The 20,623-nt window shown below is 44.9% G+C and overlaps 1 protein-coding gene across 1 annotated transcript in view; it reads right to left on the bottom strand.

Annotated features, from left to right (window-relative positions):
* Positions 1-1,244: 1,244 nt before the first annotated feature.
* Positions 1,245-20,623, bottom strand: part of LOC309564217 (uncharacterized protein) — a gene marked incomplete at its 3' end in the record, with an annotated part of 184,811 nt that continues 165,432 nt past the window's right edge. The window contains exons 15-23 of the mRNA XM_082268844.1: positions 17,130-17,247; positions 15,781-15,858; positions 9,000-9,083; positions 8,764-8,871; positions 8,526-8,678; positions 7,629-7,754; positions 3,774-3,951; positions 3,083-3,166; positions 1,245-1,312 (exon numbers count right to left, since the gene is read on the bottom strand). Of these exons, the coding sequence (XP_082124970.1) occupies positions 1,245-1,312; positions 3,083-3,166; positions 3,774-3,951; positions 7,629-7,754; positions 8,526-8,678; positions 8,764-8,871; positions 9,000-9,083; positions 15,781-15,858; positions 17,130-17,247 (997 nt within the window). The remainder of the gene's footprint in view (positions 1,313-3,082; positions 3,167-3,773; positions 3,952-7,628; positions 7,755-8,525; positions 8,679-8,763; positions 8,872-8,999; positions 9,084-15,780; positions 15,859-17,129; positions 17,248-20,623) is intronic.

Here is a 20,623-nt window from a genome sequence, read left to right as displayed (position 1 = left end):
TTTAACTGATTTTTACAAAGTGTTCCACTGTGTTCTTGGTTTGTTTTGTATTGATTTGTCCTATCCAGAGTAGGGGCAGCAAGGCTGAAGAGTGAGGCAGATCACTGGTTATACTGTATACACGTGTCAGACCTGCATGTTGAAAACATTGCAATATGTATCCTTTGTGTCACATAAGCACCGCAGAATTTTGAGTTAACTTTCAATAGGGATTTTTCCAACATATTCTCGATTTGCAGTGCCCAGGTTTGTGACAGTGTAACCTTTTCATGTAATAAACAAAAGTGTATACAAACCTCCCCGCTGTCTTTTTTTTTTTTTTTTGTTCTCTGCAAACCTGCATCAAAACAAAATGATACAGTATAAAATGTAGCACATAAAGTCTACACAGCAACCTCAGGAGCCCCCAAATTGACAAATACATTCCAGTTCCCTATCCTGTGCTGTGCTTTAATGTCTAATCATCTCACTTGGAGGTCTCAATTCACACAACTATTCCAATTCCCATATACTGGAGAACATTCCCTATCCCGTGCTCTTTGTTGGCTCGCATACCTATAGCTGCTCTGTATATTAGAGCTTTATAAATGTGGAAAGTTTTGATTTTAAGGAATACTCTTCGGCTCTATGGTCTCTGTACAACACTATGGATAATCTCCAAGCTATATACATGGATAATAATAGTATGAGTGTGTTGTGGATATTAGAGTGAAGCTTCTCTGGTGCAAAAACGGCTGGCTCGGTATTCTCTGTATATATCAGAGTTATAGAAATTGTGTTGAAGTATTAGACTGTGAGCGCCTCTGGTGCAGAAACAAATGCGACTGTGAAGGAGACATTAGAGCGATGATGCTCTGTATTTGTAATGTTCCACCCAGGTTTATCTTTATCCAGGCTGATAGTGCTTTGATTCTACATTTGTCCTTCTACCTGCTCCTCAGATCCTTGTTGCCCCTGATAACATTCCTCCCTTGGGATCCAGGTTTTTCTACCTGTGTTCTATTTTACAGTTCCTAGACTTCTAAAAGCACCCATGGGTAGCAGCGAAATCCACACCCTGATATATTCAGATGAAAAATACACTTTCCTTTTCCCAAATGTAGGACCCCAGATTGAGGAGTAAACACTGCTTTATTTGGAGACTAAATTTCATCCATCATATTGACAAACACATTACAATCTTCCGGCCTTGTTGAGAGGACTCCACAGTTGGTGCAGCAATTTTGGCTGGAGACTTCCACTCTCTAACTGATCTTGGTAAGACGGAGTATATTGTTAAGGATATGGAGATTGGAAAATTTGTCGGTCGTTCCTGTGAAAGAAAAATGTGTCACCTGTGATACATGTACAGCAGATCAAAGGGGCCAATAATGCAGGAAATATACACGTGGAGGATGGGCTCTGCAGAATGAGGTATAAAATGTATTGACGGGAATTATGAACTTGTTTCCAGCAGAACGGAAGAAGAAACCTCCTGTCTGCTGATTATTTCACATATAACTCCAAGAAAATACCCTGAAATCCTCTGATCTTCTCACAATCCTCAGCACAAGAAATATCTGGTTGAATCTGCATTCTAACTTTTTAATGTCTCTTTTTCCATGTCCTCCTATGCTGCCACATGTTTCAGGCAGTGGCTGGTATTAAGGAACCACACAGGAGGACGACCTCAGCAGGGTGTGGACAGTCTGTCATAATCTAGTGTAAAGCCCCGTACACACGTACTGATTGTCGGCCGAACGATCGGCTGTCTTTTGTCCAGGGCTGTCGTGTCTGTTGAAAACTGCAAAAGACTGCACACGAATTTTGTCGGCCAACAACAGCCGACTGCAGAAGTGATGTCATGTGATGGTTAACTTCCCGTGTCTTTTTTCTTTTCTGAGCATGCCCAGTCTTGCAAATCTGCTGTCTGTCGGCCGAAATCTGTACTGACTGGCGAACAATCGGCCGTTCTAGTGTTGGCCAACAAAAATTTTAATGCCTGCACGACAGATTCTGTTCGGCCGAAAATGCGCTGTCGGAAGAATCATACTAACAAGCCTACTTTACTTTACGGCCGACAATCGGTACGTGTGTACGGGGCTTTACCTTTACATTGTGATCTTCTGCTTTAATGGCCTCTGCCCATGCAGGATGAATTAAAATGGTCAACTAGGTCCCCCTCCCAAGTGGATCTACTCATCTTTCCTTCTCCCCCACTCACCATAATCCAGGAAATAAAGCTGAGTAAAGCTATGGATTCCTTAAGCTATCAGATAGATTGGCTGCATGCACTGATGAAAGCAAAATTGTCTAACTTCATGAGAAGTTGATGGTTAGATCAACTTCTTGTGAATGGGACTGGCAATAGATCAATTAAAATCTGGCTGGTCCCTGCTGAACTTTGATCTATGTATGGCTCCACATGACAGCGCTGGGTCAATCACAGAGTTCCATGGCAAAGTCATGTGCTCCCCGAACCTGGAAATATTGGGTGTTATATTATCTCCCAGCAGCTTATTGGAGTGGAGCGGGAGCAAGGGGAGGGGGAAGTGAGGTGTCCTACATGAACATTGGGAAGGGTCACTTTACCATGTGCAGGCTTTATAATTAGTATATATAAATGTACTATATATATATATATATATATATATATATATATGCTGTGCATATGTATATATAATTCCATGTTTAAGTGTACACCTGCCAAGCATGCGGAAAATCCACAAAGATCTTAGAATGAATGAACTATAAATCCTGATTCCTACTATGGCAAATAGACTTCTAGCTCTCAAGAAACTGCAACACCCTGGTATTCCACCGATACTTCCATCTCTCTAACTGAAAGTCTGTACCTCGATTTGAACAGGGAGCTGAATGAATAGTCTGCAGGAGCATGTGCATTGACCTGTGACCCACTGAACTCAGTTGCAATGCTTTGCAGGCTCATTTGAAAAAAAAAAAAATATATATATATATAAATATATATACATGCATTTATTTGCTTCAAATATAGGTGCATTTATGTTGTTTTTTTTTTTTTTTGCAAAATGTGACAGCATTAAGGTACCACCACATGCCTGCTGTGAAATCATTTTCCTACCTGTGTTTCCTGAGTCTGGCTGGCTGACGACTGAGTTCTTCTTATTCCACCGCCTAATGCGCTCAAGCTGGTACGCTGCAATCTCTGAGAAGCCGCGATAAAGAAACTTTACAGCAGTGAGTGGAACATCATATATTACAAAAGTGCACGACCACTGCCCCCTCCACCTTCCCTACATTTGTTTTAAAGTCAGCAGACACTGCCCACCCTTCTAAAATCCTTGGACACTGACTCCCAAATTCATACATTGACTCCAGAGTCCACAGACCCTGCTCCTTCATTCCCATCTTGAAAATTGACTCCAAAATCCATGGGTGCTAAACCCCCCCCCCCACAATACATTGACTGCAAACTCTGCAGACTCCCATCTTAGCATTGGCTCAAAAATCCGGGGACATTGACTTCCTACCCAGCAATGGCTCCAAATTCTGCCTCCCACCCTGAATATTGGCTTCAAAAACCTACAGACAGTGACACCTATACATTAGTTCATAAGGCTGCAGGCACTGACACCTTAACCACCCCTACCCCCCGAAACATTTAGAAACTGTCCTGAAGATGCCTCCCATGTCTTATTACATTGGGCAATGATCTACAATTCTCCTCAGTCCGTAGTGGGTGACTAGACTAGGGCAAACTAGAATTTGGATTTCCTGAAAATGACATTGCCCTCAGCTTGATTATAGGATACGGGCAGCACTGTGGAGGGTGATGAGGTTCCTTCCAGTCAGAGTTACAGAGCGTTGGATAAAAGACTTAATCTGGGTTTTGTCTGTGCGGAGACACATCTCATCCAGAGCTCTGGCCAGCTCTTCCACAGTCAAATGGCCAGCGTGGGTCTTCATGTGGGTAGACAGCTCATCTTGACACTGGTGGAGACAGGAACAACGCAGAACGTGACTGGTGTAGAACATTATATTTGCACCCATGCAGAAACCTCCCAATAACACCACCACTGATCCAAAGACTTCCCTATACAACTCCACCACCAAAAGAGACCTCATATAACACCACAGCTAAGAGACCTCATATAACACAACAGCTAAGAGACCTCATATAACACCACAGCTAAGAGACCTCATATAACACAACAGCTAAGAGACCTCATATAACACCACAGCTAAGAGACCTCACCAAAATTGTCAGTCCCCTCATGACTCCCACCGATTCACAGAAAAAAAGTCTTTCTCTGATAGCAACTCCTCCAGGAATAAAGTCTGGTAATCCACTGCTGCATTCCAGGCCCACCATCAACCAGCCTTGCCAATATCTCTCATTTCTATGTAACCTTGCAGCCATTGAAGACCTTCCCATTTAATTAGAGCACTGCTTTGCTGATCTAGATACTTTCTTGTTTACCTCTCCAATGTCACAGAGACCTCCCCGTATAACTGCGTCACTGTTCCAGTGATCCGGAGACCTCTGGCATCACCACAATGACACAGAACCCTCCCATATAACTCTGTCACCACTCCACTGACCTAGAGACCTTCCAATATCATTTCACCACCATTCCACTGACCCAGACACCTCCTCATCGAAACCTGTGCACATCGATCTCTGCATTGAAAGCCATGCACACGTACCTCTGCACTGGGGAGAGACCTGTGTACACCTACCTGTACACTAAAGTAACCCAATCACTCCTGCCTCTACACTGAGGAAAGACCTGTGCACACCCACCTCTACACCAGGAATAGACCTGTGCACACCCACCTCTACACCGAGGAAAGACCTGTGCACACCCACCTCTACACCGAGGAAAGACCTGTGCACACCCACCTCTACACCAGGAATAGACCTGTGCACACCCACCTCTACACCGAGGAAAGACCTGTGCACACCCACTTCTACACCGAGGAAAGACCTGTGCACACCCACTTCTACACCAAGAATAGACCTATGCACACCCACCTTTACACGAGGAAAGACCTGTGCACACCCACCTCTACACCGAGGAAAGACCTGTGCACACCCACCTCTACACCGAGGAAAGACCTGTGCTCACCCACCTTTACACCGAGGAAAGAGCTGTGCACACCCACCTCTACACCGGGAATAGACCTGTGCACACCCACCTCTACACCGGGAATAGACCTGTGCACACCCACCTCTACACCGAGGAAAGACCTGTGCACACCCACCTCTACACCGAGGAAAGACCTGTGCACACCCACCTCTACACCAAGGAAAGACCTGTGCACACCCACCTCTACACCGGGAATAGACCTGTGCACACCCACCTCTACACCAGGAATAGGCCTGTGCACACCCACCTCTACACCAGGAAAGACCTGTGCACACCCACCTCTACACCAGGAATAGACCTGTGCACACCCACCTCTACACCAGGAATAGGCCTGTGCACACCCACCTCTACACCAGGAAAGACCTGTGCACACCCACCTCTACACCAGGAATAGACCTGTGCACCCACCTCTACATCGGGAATAGACCTGTGCACACCCACCTCTACACCAGGAATAGACCTGTGCACACCCACCTCTACACCAGGAATAGACTTTTTGCGTGCTTACCTGTGCACTAAGGAAAGACCTGCACACTCTCACCTGTGCACTGCAGAGGCCTATGCACACTTACTGCCACACTGAGACCTGTACCTACCTCTACCCCAAGAAGAGACCTGTACATGCTTACTTGTGTACTGATGAGAAACCTACACATGCTCACATATACACTGAAGAGACCTGTGTACACTTACCTGCAAACTTAGAGGAGACTTATGCAGTCCCTTGTACACTAAGGATAGCCCTCTGCACACTTACCTGTAAACTGAAGAGACCTGTGAGCCATAACCTGTATGCTAAAAAGTCCTGAGCATGATTACCTGTACACAATATAGACCTACTTGTACACTAGGTATTGTCTTGTGCACACGTACAGTGCCATGAAAAAGTATTCATACCTCTTGAAATTTTCTACATTTTGTCATGTTACAACCAAAAACATAAATGTATTTTAGTGATAGACCAACACACAGTGGCACATAATTGTGAAGTGGAAGGAGAATGATAAATGGTTTTCAAACTTTTTTACAAATAAATATGTGAAAAGTGTGGCGTGCATTTGTATTCACCCCCCCTGAGTCAATACTTTGTAGAACCAACTTTCCCTGCAATTACAACTGCAAGTCTTTTTGGGAATGTCTCTACCAGCTTTGCACATCTAGAGAGTGATATTTTTGCCCATTCTTCTTTGCAAAATAGTTCAAGCTCTGTCAGATTGGATGGAGAGGGCCTGTGAACAGCAATTTTCAAGTCTTGCCACATATTCTCAATTGGATTTAGGTCTGGACTTTGAATGGGCCATTCTAACACATAATTATGGTTTGATCTAAACCATTCCACTGTAGCTCTGGCTGTATGTTTAGGGTTGTTGTCCTGCTGGAAGGTGAACCTCCGCCCCAGTCTCAAGCCATTTGCAGGCTCTAACAGGCTTTTTTCTAAGATTGCCCTGTATTTGGCTCCATCCATCTTTCCATCAACTCTGACCAGCTTCCCTGTCCCTGCTGAAGAAAAGTATCCCCACAACATGATGCTGCCACCACCATGTTTCACAGTGGGGATAGTTTGTTCAGGGTGATGTGCAATGTTAGTTTTCCACCACACATAGCGTTTCGCTTTTAGGCCCATAAGTTCAATTTTGGTCTCATCTGACCAGAGCATCTTCTTCTACATATTTGATGTGTCACCCACATGGCTTCTCGCAAACAGCAAACAAGACTTTTATGGCTTTCTTTTAACAATGGCTTTCTTCTTGTCACTCTTCCATAAAGGCCAGATTTGTGGAGTGACTTATGGTTGTCCTGTGGACAGATTCTACAACCTGAGCTGTGGATCTCTGCAGCTCCTCCAGAGTTACCATGGGTCTCTTGGCTGCTTCTCTGATTAATGTTCTCCTTGCCCGGCCTGTCAGTTTAGGTGGACGGCCATGTCTTGGTAGGTTTTCAGTTGTGCCATACTCTTTCCAATTTCGGATGATGGAATGATGGATTGAACAGCGATCCGTGAGATGTTCAAAGCTTGGGATCATTTTTTATAACGTAACCCTGCTTTACACTTCTCCACAACATTATCCCTGACCTGTCTGATGTGTTCCTTGGCCTTCATGATGCTGTTTGTTTACCAAGGTTCTCTAACAAACCTCTGAGGGCTTCACAGATTAGCTGTATTTATAATGAAATTAAATTACAAACAGGTGGACTCTATTTACTAATTAAGTGACTTCTGAAGGCAATTGGTTCCACTAGATATTAGTTAGGGGTATTAGAGTAAAGGGGGCTGAATACAAATGCACGCCACACTTTTCAGATATTTATTTGTAAAAAGTTTGAAAACCTATTTATCATTTTCCTTCCAATTCACAATTATGTGCCACTTTGTGTTGGTCTATCACATAAAATCCCAATAAAATACATTTCACATTTTTGGATGTAACATGAGAGCATGCTGAAAATGTCAAGGGGTATGAATACTTTTTCAAAGTATTGTACATGTACACCGAGAAGAGCCCTATGCACACTTACCTCTATGATGAGTGGTTCTCGATGCTGCAGAATCAGGTGTAGTATAAAACTCATAACACGGGAGGGTGATACACATTTTTCACTGTAGGCCGTGAACTCAAGCAGCAGACTGTCCCGCTCTGTTTCCTGTGTGAACAAACTATGATGAAGTCTGCAGAACAGTCCAATTCGATTACCTAATTTCCTGTCCTTCCTGCTGTACCCAAAGTGTCTTTCTTTCAAAATGGACCCAATATTTAAAGGCTAACTGCACCTTTTGCAGCATGCTGCATCTGTATTTAGGGTGTAACATTGTGCAAATGGGTCCCTCTTCACCCTTAAAATAGGCATCCCATAAACTGCGTGTGGGGGTTCATCCCCTGCAGAAGCTGTCACTTCTGAAATCAGAACAGCTGTGTGGGGAATGCTCCCACAGACCACATCATTCATTCACAGAGATCTGAATGAATGAATGAACTACAAATCCCATCTTCCACCACAGCAGACGTATTTTTAGTTATCAATGGAACAAGAGTATGGTAATCACAAGACTCATCACAGTCCATTGACACTTCCTCCAGCTCTCCAGCAGAAAGTCTGTACCTCAGTAGGGACACGGAGCTGGAGGAAGAGTCTGTAAGAACCTGACACCTGCAATCCCCTTTCTAATGCAAATGTGGATGAATTTATTCTTTTTGCTGTAAAAGGTGGACTTAGCCTTTAAAGGTGCCACATTCATACCTCATTTTCCTAGATTGTTCCGATTACATAAAAGGAGGAGGTAATTGGTTGGTAAGGGTAACACAGACATGTGCTATGTCTTCCCAGACTGGAGACAGAACTTTTTAGCATAACGTAGAATGACACAGTGGAGATAGAAGTGCAAACATTGGGCAAATACCATCTCTGTGGACTCACCTCTAGAAACTGGTAGTTCTGTTGCAGAAAGTACTGGAAGTGGCCCAAATCTGAGAGTGGAGATACCTGGAGGGATTCTGAATGGAGGAGGATATAGCACAGTATGGAAGGATCCAGATCATGTGTGAGTATTGATCCCAGTAGACGCAATACCTGCAGGCAGAGACACTACAGTGTTTGAATCCCAGCCCCATACTTCCAATTCCTGCTTGGACCATTGTGAACCCTAAACACTGACCTGACTATCTGGGGCGTACCGCCTCAGCGCGCACAGGTAGTCCTCCAATCCTCGAATGCTGACGTCTTCTTGGATGTAGCGTTTCCTAAAGAATTCCCACACTGAGTCCTGTACATGACACAGACACATTATTGATAGTGTACTGGTACTGGGGCCAGTAAAAAAGTTTGGTAAATGTTTATTCTTACACACAGATGGAACACAGATGGGCTCCAGTTTTTAATGTTTTCTCTTACCTGGATAGGGCTGATCTGTGATTTGCCTTCAAGTTGTAGAACAATGGTGGCCACCAGCTTCTGAGTCACAGACACACAAAGCTCCTGTGAACAATGAGATTCCAATCACATGATCTAAACGAATGGCCCGTACACACGATCCGAAAACCGGACAACAGATCGTACGTTTCTTTTTGCATGCTAGTCGCATATCGAAAATGGAGAAAATTCACGTATGACAGGATAAAAATTTGGAAGTGATGTAATGTATTGTAATGTATTTTTGGACAACAATTGTACTGATTAAAAAAAAACGTACGATCTGGTATCGTACCAGAAAAACATTTTCATGCTTAACTGATCGGATAATATTGGATGAACTGTTGTAATCGGCTCTCAAGAGCTCTGTGCTAATGATCCGATCATCGTACGATCGCTTCGAAATTTGTATTTTTCATCCGATTTTTGGATCGTATGCATGGGCTATAACTGATACAAAATCATCAAACAATATACAAATCCGTGTGCCATGCACATTAGACACACAGGGAAAAGCCAATCAAGACAAGCTAGGTATATGAAAATAATGTAAGAAAGCAATCATCACAGTCAAAAATAAATGAATCATTCAGTTTAAACACCAAATGTCCATATCAGAATAAAGTTCATAAATAATCCATGCTTCCAATCACTAATGTGTATAAAGTGAACAAAATCATGATTTTGGAAAGATACTGTGCCCCTTATACACATTGTATTTTATTGGGATTTTGTGTGATAGACCAACACAAAGTGGCACATAATTGTGAAGTGGAAGAAAAATGCTTTTAAAATATTTTTACAAATAAATATCTGAAAAGTATGGTGTACACTTGTATTCAGCCCCCTTTAGGCCTCTTTCACAGGGGCGTTCCGTATGTCTGTATATCACCCCATCCGTTTGCGGGTGATATACGGACATAATGCATGTCAATGGGATTACGGATGTCAGTGGATGACCATCCGCTGACATCCGATTTTCATCCTTTCAGTTCTGTTCCGTTTTTTTGGAACGGAACAGAACCCTATTTTTCTTCCGTTTAAAAAAACGGAAAGGACGCAAAATCGGATGTCAGCGGTGTCACCCGCTGACATCTGCAATCCCATAGACATACATTATTATATCATCCACAAACGGATGGGATGATATGCGGACATACGGACCGGATGACACAAGTTTCATCCGTGTCCGTAAAAAAAAAAAAAAAAGTGCCGGAGCGGATCGCAATACGGTCCGCTCCGTATGAAAAAGGCCTTACTCTGATTCCCCTAACTGAAATTGCCTTCAGAAGTCACCTATATAGTAAATAGAGTCCACCTGTGTGTAATTTATTTGCAGTATAAATATAGCTGTTCTGTGAAGCCCTCAGAGGTTTGTTAGAGAACCTTAGTAAGCAAACAGCATTATGAAGGCCAATGAACACACCAAGACAGGTCCGGGATAAAGTTGTGGAGAAGTTTAACCACTTTACCACCGGAGGATTTTGCTGTCTTACGTCCAGGCCACTTTTTGCGATTCGGCACTGTGCAAATTTTAACTGACAATTGCGCGGTCATGCAAAGCCGTACCCAAACGAAATTTACGTCCTTTTTTCCCCACAAACAGAGCTTTCTTTTGGTGGTATTTGATCACCTCTGCGCTTTTTATTTTTTGCGATATTAATAAAAATATGCGAAAATTTTGAAAAAATAACAACTTTGACAGTTAAAAAATATCCAATATATTCAATTTTTGTCATATATTTAGGCCAAAATGTATTTAGCTACATGTCTTAGACAAAAAAAAATTCTCAATGAGCGTATCTTTAACCGCTTTATGACCGGAAGGTTTTACCCCATTCCTGACCAGGCCATATTTTGCGATTTGGCACTGCGTTATTTTAACGGACAATTGCACGGTCGTGCAATGCCGTACCCAAATTAAATTTATGTACTCTTTTTCCCACAAACAGAGTTTTCTTTTGGTGGTATTTGATCACCTGTGCAATTTTTACTTTTTGCGCTATAAACAAAAAAAAGCGACAATTTTGAAAAAATAACAATATTTTTCACATTTTTTTATATGAAATTCCCCCCCAAAAAAATTTAAAAATCAAAATTTTTTATCATTTTAGGCCAATTTGCTTTCTGCTACATATTTTTGGTAAAAAAAATCACAATAAGCGTATTTTGATTGGTTTGCGCAAAAGTTATTGCGTTTACTAACTAAGGGAACGATTTCTGTCATTTTTGGTGTTTTTTTTAACAAGTAATGGCGGCGATCTGCGATTTTTTTTGCGGGACTGCGACATTGCGGCGGACAGATCGGAACCTTGACTGACATTTTTGACACTTTTGGGGGTACCAGTGACATTACTACAGTAATCAGTGCTATAAATATGCACTGTTACTGAAAAAATGACACTGGCAGGGAAGGGGTTAATTTTTATTGGAGAGGGAGGGGTTAATATATGCCTGGTGCTTACTGACATGTGTGGGGGGACGTGACTGAGTGACACAGGGACAGATCGCAGGTTCAGCTATGCTGAACACTGCAATCTGACCCTGCCTGTCACTTAGGAGATCTGCCCGCTTTGTTTACACAAGCGGGAGGATTTCCACACTAGATCCCCGACGATCGGGGAAGAGCAGCGTTGATCACCGCCGCTCCTCCCCTGACCCGACTCCCGCTGTAACTGAATACAGCGGGAGCGAGCCTCCGGCAGCGCGCGCGCGCCGTCGAGAGAGGGGAATGTCTGGTGACGTAAGTCTACGTCGCCAGACGATAACGAGCCACTTTGCCGCAGTACAGTCAACGTGACTGGTCGGCAAGTGGTTAAAGCAGAGTTAGGTTATAAAAAAATATCCCAACCTTTGAACATCTCACAGAGCACTGTTCAATCCATCATCTGAAAAGGGAAAGAGTATGACACAACTGCAAACCTACCAAGACATGGCCGTCCACCTAAACTAAAAGATCAGGCAAGGAAAGTAGTAATCAGAGAAGCAGCCAAGAGGCCCATGGTAACTCTGGAGGAGCTGCAGAGATCCACAGCTCAGATGGGATAATCTGCTTACAGGATAACTATTAGTCGTGCACTCCACAAATCTGACCTTTATGGAAGAGTGGCAAGAAGAAAACCATTGTTGAAAGAAAGCCATAAGGAGTCCAGTTTGCAGTTTATGAGAAGCCATGTGGGGGACACAGCAAACATGGTGAAGGTGCTCTGGTCAGATGAGAACGAAATTTAACTTTTTGGCCTAAAAGCAAAACGCTATGTGTGGCGGAAAACGAATACTGCACATCACCCTGAACACACCATCCTCATAGTGAAACATGGTGGTGGCAGCATCATGTTGTGGGGATGCTTTTCTTCAGCAGGGACAGGGATGCTGGTCAGAGTTGATGGGAAGATGGATGGAGTCAAATACAGGACAATCTTAGAAGAAAACCTGTTAGAGTCTGCAAAAGACTTTAGACTGGGGCGGAGGTTCACCTTCCAGCAGGACAACGACTCTAAACATACAGCCAGAGCTACAATGGAATGGTTTAGATCAAAGCATATTCATGTGTTAGAATGGCCCAGCCAAAGTCCAGACCTAAATCCAATTGAGAATCTGTGGCAAGACTTGGAAATTGCTATCCACAGATTCTTTTCCCAAAGCGTCTATAAACAAAAGACTTTTAGCTGTAATTGTAGGGAAAGGTGTTTCTACAAAGTATTGGCTCAGGGGGGGGGGTGAATAAAAATGCACACCACACTTTTCACATATTTATTAGTAAAAAAATTTGAAAACTGTTTATCATTTTCCTTCCACTTCACAATTATGTGCCACTTTGTGTTGGTCTATCACATAAAATCCCAATAAAATACATTTACGTTTTTGGCTGTAACATGACAAAATGTGGAAAATTTCAAGGGGTATGAATACTTATTCAAGGCACTGTATGTAGTGGCAGTGTAGGCCATGTGACCCTTCATACATATCTTTATGGTAGGGACTGTTTGTGTTGACAGTGCAGGTCATGTGACCCTTCCTATTCATCTCCCTGTGTATGTTGGGGGGAGGGGGGGGGGGCATATCCGTGTGTGATGATTTGTACATATGTGTGTATGGGACAGTGTTGCCAATCGCCCGTAGATTTACGGGCAGCCCGTAAAAACAGGGCGCTTTTAGGCTGCCCGTAAATGCCCGTAAGTGGCAGTAAAAATGGCTGCTACGGGCTCAGATGAGAACTGCGCATGCGCAGTTCCGGAAATCGCCGAGTCAATCCGATCTTGAGTCCGCGGCCGCGCCACCCACTGATTATGTCATGCCGCACAGGCGCCAATCGGCAGTACACCCGCCTAAAAAAATTAAAATGCCAGGAGCCGACTGACTGACTGAGCCGCGGCGCGGGCTGAAGGGAGGAGGAGTCTTGTTCTGATGTGATCAGTGCAGGGGAGCCGAAGGACTGGCAGGCAGCACTAAAGACAGACAGCGCGGACCCGACGGAGCCCTATCAACTTTATCTCCTCAAGTGACACTGACAAGTATTGTAAAAAGGTACCCAAACCTAGCCTGCCTTCTGGGCGATCCAGCTCTGTATTCTTCCTCCCACTGTAATCAATGCAGGAGCCAATCTTCCTCTCAATGACTTCTAATGGAAGTTTTTGCTCCTGCAAATCATCAATTCTTGGGGTGTTTCTACTCCTACTGACCACTCATTTATGGGGCAGACCTCTTGTTGAATACCAATTGCCATTCCTGCACCCAATGACCACCACTGCTGTGCTGGGGCATACCTGTTCCTACTGTTTACCAATGGTGGCACAATCCTCCTACCACTGAGCACTAGTGCTTGTTGTACATACCTGCTGACAGTGAACAAGGCTGGCAAATTTCTGCTCCCACTGACCATCAACCTATATGGCTGTCTTTCTCCCAATGACATCTACTGTATGTAAAGAGCAGTCCTACTTCCACTTCCATACCAATGTAAGGGGCTGTCTTCCTCCCAGAGTCCCAATGCCGGGGGATCCTCTCACCATTCCTTGTACCATTTCTGTATCCTCTTACCGCCACCTGTGTCCTGTCCGCATCCTCTTACCGCCACCTGTATCCCGTCCGCATCCTCTGACCGCCACCTGTGTCCCGTCCGCATCCTCTGACCGCCACCTGTGTCCCGTCCGCATCCTCTGACCATTCCTTGTACCATTTCTGTATCCTCTGACTGCCTCCTGTATCCCGTCCGCATCCTCTGACCGCCACCTGTATCCCGTCTGCATCCTCTGACTGCCACCTGTGTCCCGTCCGCATCCTCTGACCATTCCTTGTACCATTTCTGTATCCTCTGACTGCCTCCTGTATCCCGTCCGCATCCTCTGACCGCCACCTGTGTCCCGTCCGCATCCTCTAACCGCCACCTGTGTCCCGTCCGCATCCTCTGACCGCCACCTGTGTCCCGTCCGCATCCTCTGACCGCCACCTGTGTCCCGTCCTCATCCTCTGACCGCCACCTGTGTCCCGTCCGCATCCTCTGACCGCCACCTGTGTCCCGTCCGCATCCTCTGACCGCCACCTGTATCCCGTCCGCATCCTCTGACCACCTCCTGTACCATGTCCGCAGTGTCTGACCACCTCCTGTACCGTGTCTGACCAGAGTCTGCAAACTCTGATGTAAGGGGGAACTCTGCTGGCTGGGTTATGGTAACCCAACCTTCATGTACATTTGAGAAATATGTTTTTTGACTTTTGTTTAACTTTAACACATTGCTAATAGCACTAGCTATATGTTCATAGTTAAAATATTGATATTTGCACTGTTAAGAACTGAAAATTGTTATTTTAGGTACTTTTTTCAGTGTCCGTAAAAAATGCGGCTTGGTCAGTAAATTTCATGATTTTTTGCCAGTAAAAAATTGGTGCTGTCCGTAAATTGTGGACGTTCTGCCAGTTAATTTCCCTCCGGGGGGTTGGCAACACTGGTATGGGACATGCTGTCTGTAGTGGCAGGTCATATCATGTGACCCTTTATACATATCTATAGGCTGTTGGTAGTGAGCGCACCTTGTGCACAGTGTCAGAATGCTGCTCTCTTTGTTTATTTTATTTTTTTTAGAGTGAAACATGTAGGGTATTTTTCTTAGTGAGTTTGGGTGCACTATCACATTTAGATACGGTATTTTGGTTGGTGGGGAGGGTTTTTATTTCTAAGTTGTTCTCATGTCTCTAAAGGGCCATACACACTATACAATTTTCTTTAGATTTTTTCCTTCAGACTTACCAAAACCATATAATATGAGGTCAGACCTAAACACTTTCAATTTGTATGCAATCAGGCAGGCCCTTGCACTACATAGAAAAGGTAAATCTAAAGGAAATCTGACAACAAAAGTTGTATAGTGTGTTTCCAGCTTTAGTTATCAGTGGCCAGGAGTCAGCGTTTTATTGCAGTCAGGACGCTTTTAAGTCCAGTAAAAATGGATTGAATTTAGAAGTATAGAGTAGAATGATTTCTATCAGTTGATTAGAACTCCTATGTTTCCTTTTTGCACTTCCTTTAGTTGTTTACTGCGGTATAGACAGAGCTACTAAGAGGAGATAGAGTTTAATGACAAATTGAGGTAGAGAGGTATCTTTCAACCCCTTCCTAAAAGGAAAAAAAACACTCATCAAATAGGTCTACTTTGATAAAGTCCTAAAAATTCTTAGGCTTTGTCCCTAGGTTTCCTGGTGCGTGGGCGGGCGGACGCACCCTGGGAGAGTTGATGCAGCTACAACACAGAAATATTGTACTGACCAAAGATATCACTCTACAAGATTCTGTTTTCAGATTGATCCTCTCAAATTCCTTCTCTAGCCCAGAGAAACTTGTATCCTGCAGAAAATACAAAAACACAAATAAGGTTCAATGGATCATTATCACATCATTCAGGCAGGACCGGACACTTGGTATAACACATTACTCCAGAGACTGGAGGCCCTCATAACATTAAAATGTAAGGAAATGCATTAGGGGCACAATCACATCAGACATGGCTGATACACCAACACCGGACACAAAGCATGCTTGTAACAACATGGTAAGTGGTAATGACATGGGCATGATACACCATAGCTTAGAGGGGATGGGGCTATAGTGGGGGGGGGGGGGGGCAAAGATATACTAGAGAGGAACAGAGGACTGTGGGTACTTTAATGAGTGATAGAGGTGGGGGAGACTGGAGGTACAGTAGAGGGGAACAGAGGGGAGGGGGACTGGGGACAGAAGAGAGTGACAGAGAAGGGACTAGAAGTAAGGTGGAAAGAAACAAAGGGGGCAGAAAGGAGATAAGGTACAACGGAAAGGGTCGAATGAGGGTACAGTAGAGTGGAACAGAGAGACATTAAGGGTACAGAAGAGAGGGACAGGGGGATTGGGGGTACATACAGTAGGGAGGAACAGGGGAGAATTGAAGTACAGTAGCCAGGGATATGGAGTGACTGGGGGTACAGTCGAAAGGGACAGAGGGGAAATTGAAGTAGAATACAGTATAGGGACAGAGGGAAAATTGAGAAACAGTAGAGAGGCACGGGGTGAAGAGGAGATCATGGTACCAGTGAAAGCCTGGGAGGAAAGGGGATTGCAGGGGGATTCACGAAAAGTAGAGGGGGTGGGGTACAAGAAAGGGGGGGGGCTGAGGTATAACAGGGCTTGGGGGTACAAAAAAGGTACAGAAGGGAGACTGAGGGTACAAAGAGACAAAGAGAGGGACTGGTGTACAGTAGAGGGACAATGAAGTACCTAGGGTACAGTAGAAAGGCAAAGATTTGGGCACAACAGGGGGTCATCATGGGGGGGGAGTGTAGGTTGGGGTACAACATTGGAATAAAGGGAGATTTAGGTACAATAAAAAGGCTGTTGGCTCAATAAATGCACTGTAAACAGAACATTTGCTTAGTTATATGCGATCTGTGTACAGCACTATCACTATTACTTTGAACTGTGTTGACAGTGTCAGATGTTCAGTCATGTCCCTGGACATTGCCTCCTCCACACAGGGACTGGTGGGTAAGGACTCAATGTATACTTTAGTGCAGGAAAACCAGATGTTCCTCCATCATTATTCCCCTCTGCTGCTGGGGGATTCTGGGAAATCACTTACTCACCAAAGCCCAGCTGGCTGCTCCTGATTGGCTCTTGGTGCCGTCTGGGGACCTCTGGGCATTTTTTGCTGTATGGTTCCCATGAATGGTGCCAACCAGAGACTTCGTCTTACTGACTTCTCTGTAGAAGAGATACAATATAGTGAAATGAATAAACTGTTACTGCAATATATCTGTACAATAATCTTTACAACCTGTACAATGTATATAAAACTGCCTACATCTACATTTTATTGAGAAGTACCAACCCCTGTAAACACAACTACAATATCTAACCCTACACTGTATTTAAAACAATATGTAGATATGCAGTACAATGACCAGGACACCACACACAGTATGAAGAGCAGGACACATCACACACTACAGAGACCAGCACACTGCACACAGTATGGAGACCAGGACACTGCACATAGTATAGAGACCAGCACACTATACACAGTATAGAGACTAGGACACTGCACACAGTATGGAGACCAGGACACTGCACACAGTATAGAGACCAGCACACTATACACAGTATAGAGACTAGGACACTGCACACAGTATGGAGACCAGCACACTATACACAGTATAGAGACTAGGACACTGCACACAGTATGGAGACCAGGACACTGCACATAGTATAGAGACCAGCACACTATACACAGTATAGAGACTAGGACACTGCACATAATATGGAGACTTGGGCACTGCACACAGTATGTAGACCAGGACACTGAACACAGTATAGAGACCAGGACACTATACACAGTATGGAGACCAGGATACTGCACACAATATAGAGATCAGAACACTGCACACAGTATAGAGACCAGGACACTATACACATTATGGAGACCAGGACACTGCACACAATATGGAGACCAGGACACTACACACATTATGGAGACCAGGACACTGCACACAGTATGGAGACCAGGACACTGCACACAGTATGGAGACCAGGACACTGCACACAATATGGAGACCAGGACACTGCACACAATATGGAGACCAGGACACTGCACACATTATGGAGACCAGGACACTGCACACATTATGGAGACCAGGACACTGCACACATTATGGAGACCAGGACACTACACACAGTATGGAGACCAGGACACTGCACACAATATGGAGACCAGGACACTGCACACAGTATAGAGACCAGGACACTACACACAGTATGGAGACCAGGACACTGCACACAATATGGAGACCAGGACACTGCACACAATATGGAGACCAGGACACTGCACACAATATGGAGACCAGGACACTGCACACATTATGGAGACCAGGACACTACACACAGTATGGAGACTAGGACACTGCACACAATATGGAGACCAGGACACTGCACACAGTATAGAGACCAGGACACTACACACAGTATGGAGACCAGGACACTACACACAGTATGGAGACCAGGACACTACACACAATATGGAGACCAGGACACTACACACAATATGGAGACCAGGACACTGCACACAATATGGAGACCAGCACACTGCACACAATATGGAGACCAGGACACTGCACACAGTATGGAGACCAGGACACTGCACACATTATGGAGACCAGGACACTACACACAGTATGGAGACCAGGACACTGCACACAATATGGAGACCAGGACACTGCACACAATATGGAGACCAGGACACTGCACACAATATGGAGACCAGGACACTGCACACAATATGGAGACCAGGACACTGCACACATTATGGAGACCAGGACACTACACACAGTATGGAGACCAGGACACTGCACACAATATGGAGACCAGGACACTGCACACAGTATAGAGACCAGGACACTACACACAGTATGGAGACCAGGACACTGCACACAATATGGAGACCAGGACACTGCACACAATATGGAGACCAGCACACTGCACACAATATGGAGACCAGAACACTGCACACAGTATGGAGACCAGGACACTGCACACAATATGGAGACCAGGACACTGCACACAATATGGAGACCAGGACACTGCACACAATATGGAGACCAGAACACTGCACACAGTATGGAGACCAGGACACTGCACACAATATGGAGACCAGGACACTGCACACAATATGGAGACCAGCACACTGCACACAATATGGAGACCAGAGCACTGCACACAGTATGGAGACCAGGACACTGCACACAATATGGAGACCAGCACACTGCACACAATATGGAGACCAGCACACTGCACACAATATGGAGACCAGCACACTGCACACAATATGGAGACCAGAACACTGCACACAGTATGGAGACCAGGACACTGCACACAATATGGAGACCAGGACACTGCACACAATATGGAGACCAGCACACTGCACACAATATGGAGACCAGCACACTGCACACAATATGGAGACCAGAACACTGCACACAGTATGGAGACCAGGACACTGCACACAATATGGAGACCAGGACACTGCACACAGTATGGAGACCAGGACACTGCACACAATATGGAGACCAGCACACTGCACACAATATGGAGACCAGAACACTGCACACAGTATGGAGACCAGGACACTGCACACAATATGGAGACCAGGACACAGCATACAATATGGAGACCAGCACACTGCACACAATATGGAGACCAGGACACAGCATACAATATGGAGACCAGCACACTGCACACAATATGGAGACCAGCACACTGCACACAGTATGGAGACCAGCACACTGCACACAGTATGGTGACCAGGACACTGCACACAATATGGAGACCAGGACACTGCACACAATATGGAGACCAGCACACTGCACACAATATGGAGACCAGAACACTGCACACAGTATGGAGACCAGGACACTGCACACAGTATGGAGACCAGGACACTGCACACTATATGGAGACCAGGACACTGCACACAATATGGAGACCAGGACACTGCACACAATATGGAGACCAGGACACTGCACACAATATGGAGACCAGGACACTGCACACAATATGGAGACCAGAACACCGCACACAGAATGGAGACCAGGACACTGCACACAATATGGAGACCAGCACACTGCACACAATATGGAGACCAGCACACTGCACACAATATGGAGACCAGAACACTGCACACAATATGGAGACCAGAACACTGCACACAGTATGGAGACCAGGACACTGCACACAGTATGGAGACCAGCACACTGCACACAATATGGAGACCAGGACACAGCATTCAATATGGAGACCAGCACACTGCACACAATATGGAGACCAGCACACTGCACACAGTATGGAGACCAGGACACTGCACACAATATGGAGACCAGGACACTGCACACAATATGGAGACCAGCACACTGCACATAGTATGGAGACCAGGACACTGCACACAATATGGAGACCAGAACACTGCACACAGTATGGAGACCAGGACACTGCACACAATATGGAGACCAGGACACTGCACACAGTATGGAGACCAGGACACTGCACACAATATGGAGACCAGCACACTGCACACAATATGGAGACCAGA

The sequence above is a fragment of the Pelophylax lessonae genome, assembly GCF_965119305.1.
Source record: "Pelophylax lessonae genome assembly, chromosome: 9".
Lineage (NCBI taxonomy): Eukaryota > Metazoa > Chordata > Amphibia > Anura > Ranidae > Pelophylax > Pelophylax lessonae.
The sequence above is the reverse complement of the archived record's forward strand: the minus strand, read 5'-3'. Positions and strand labels throughout refer to the sequence as shown.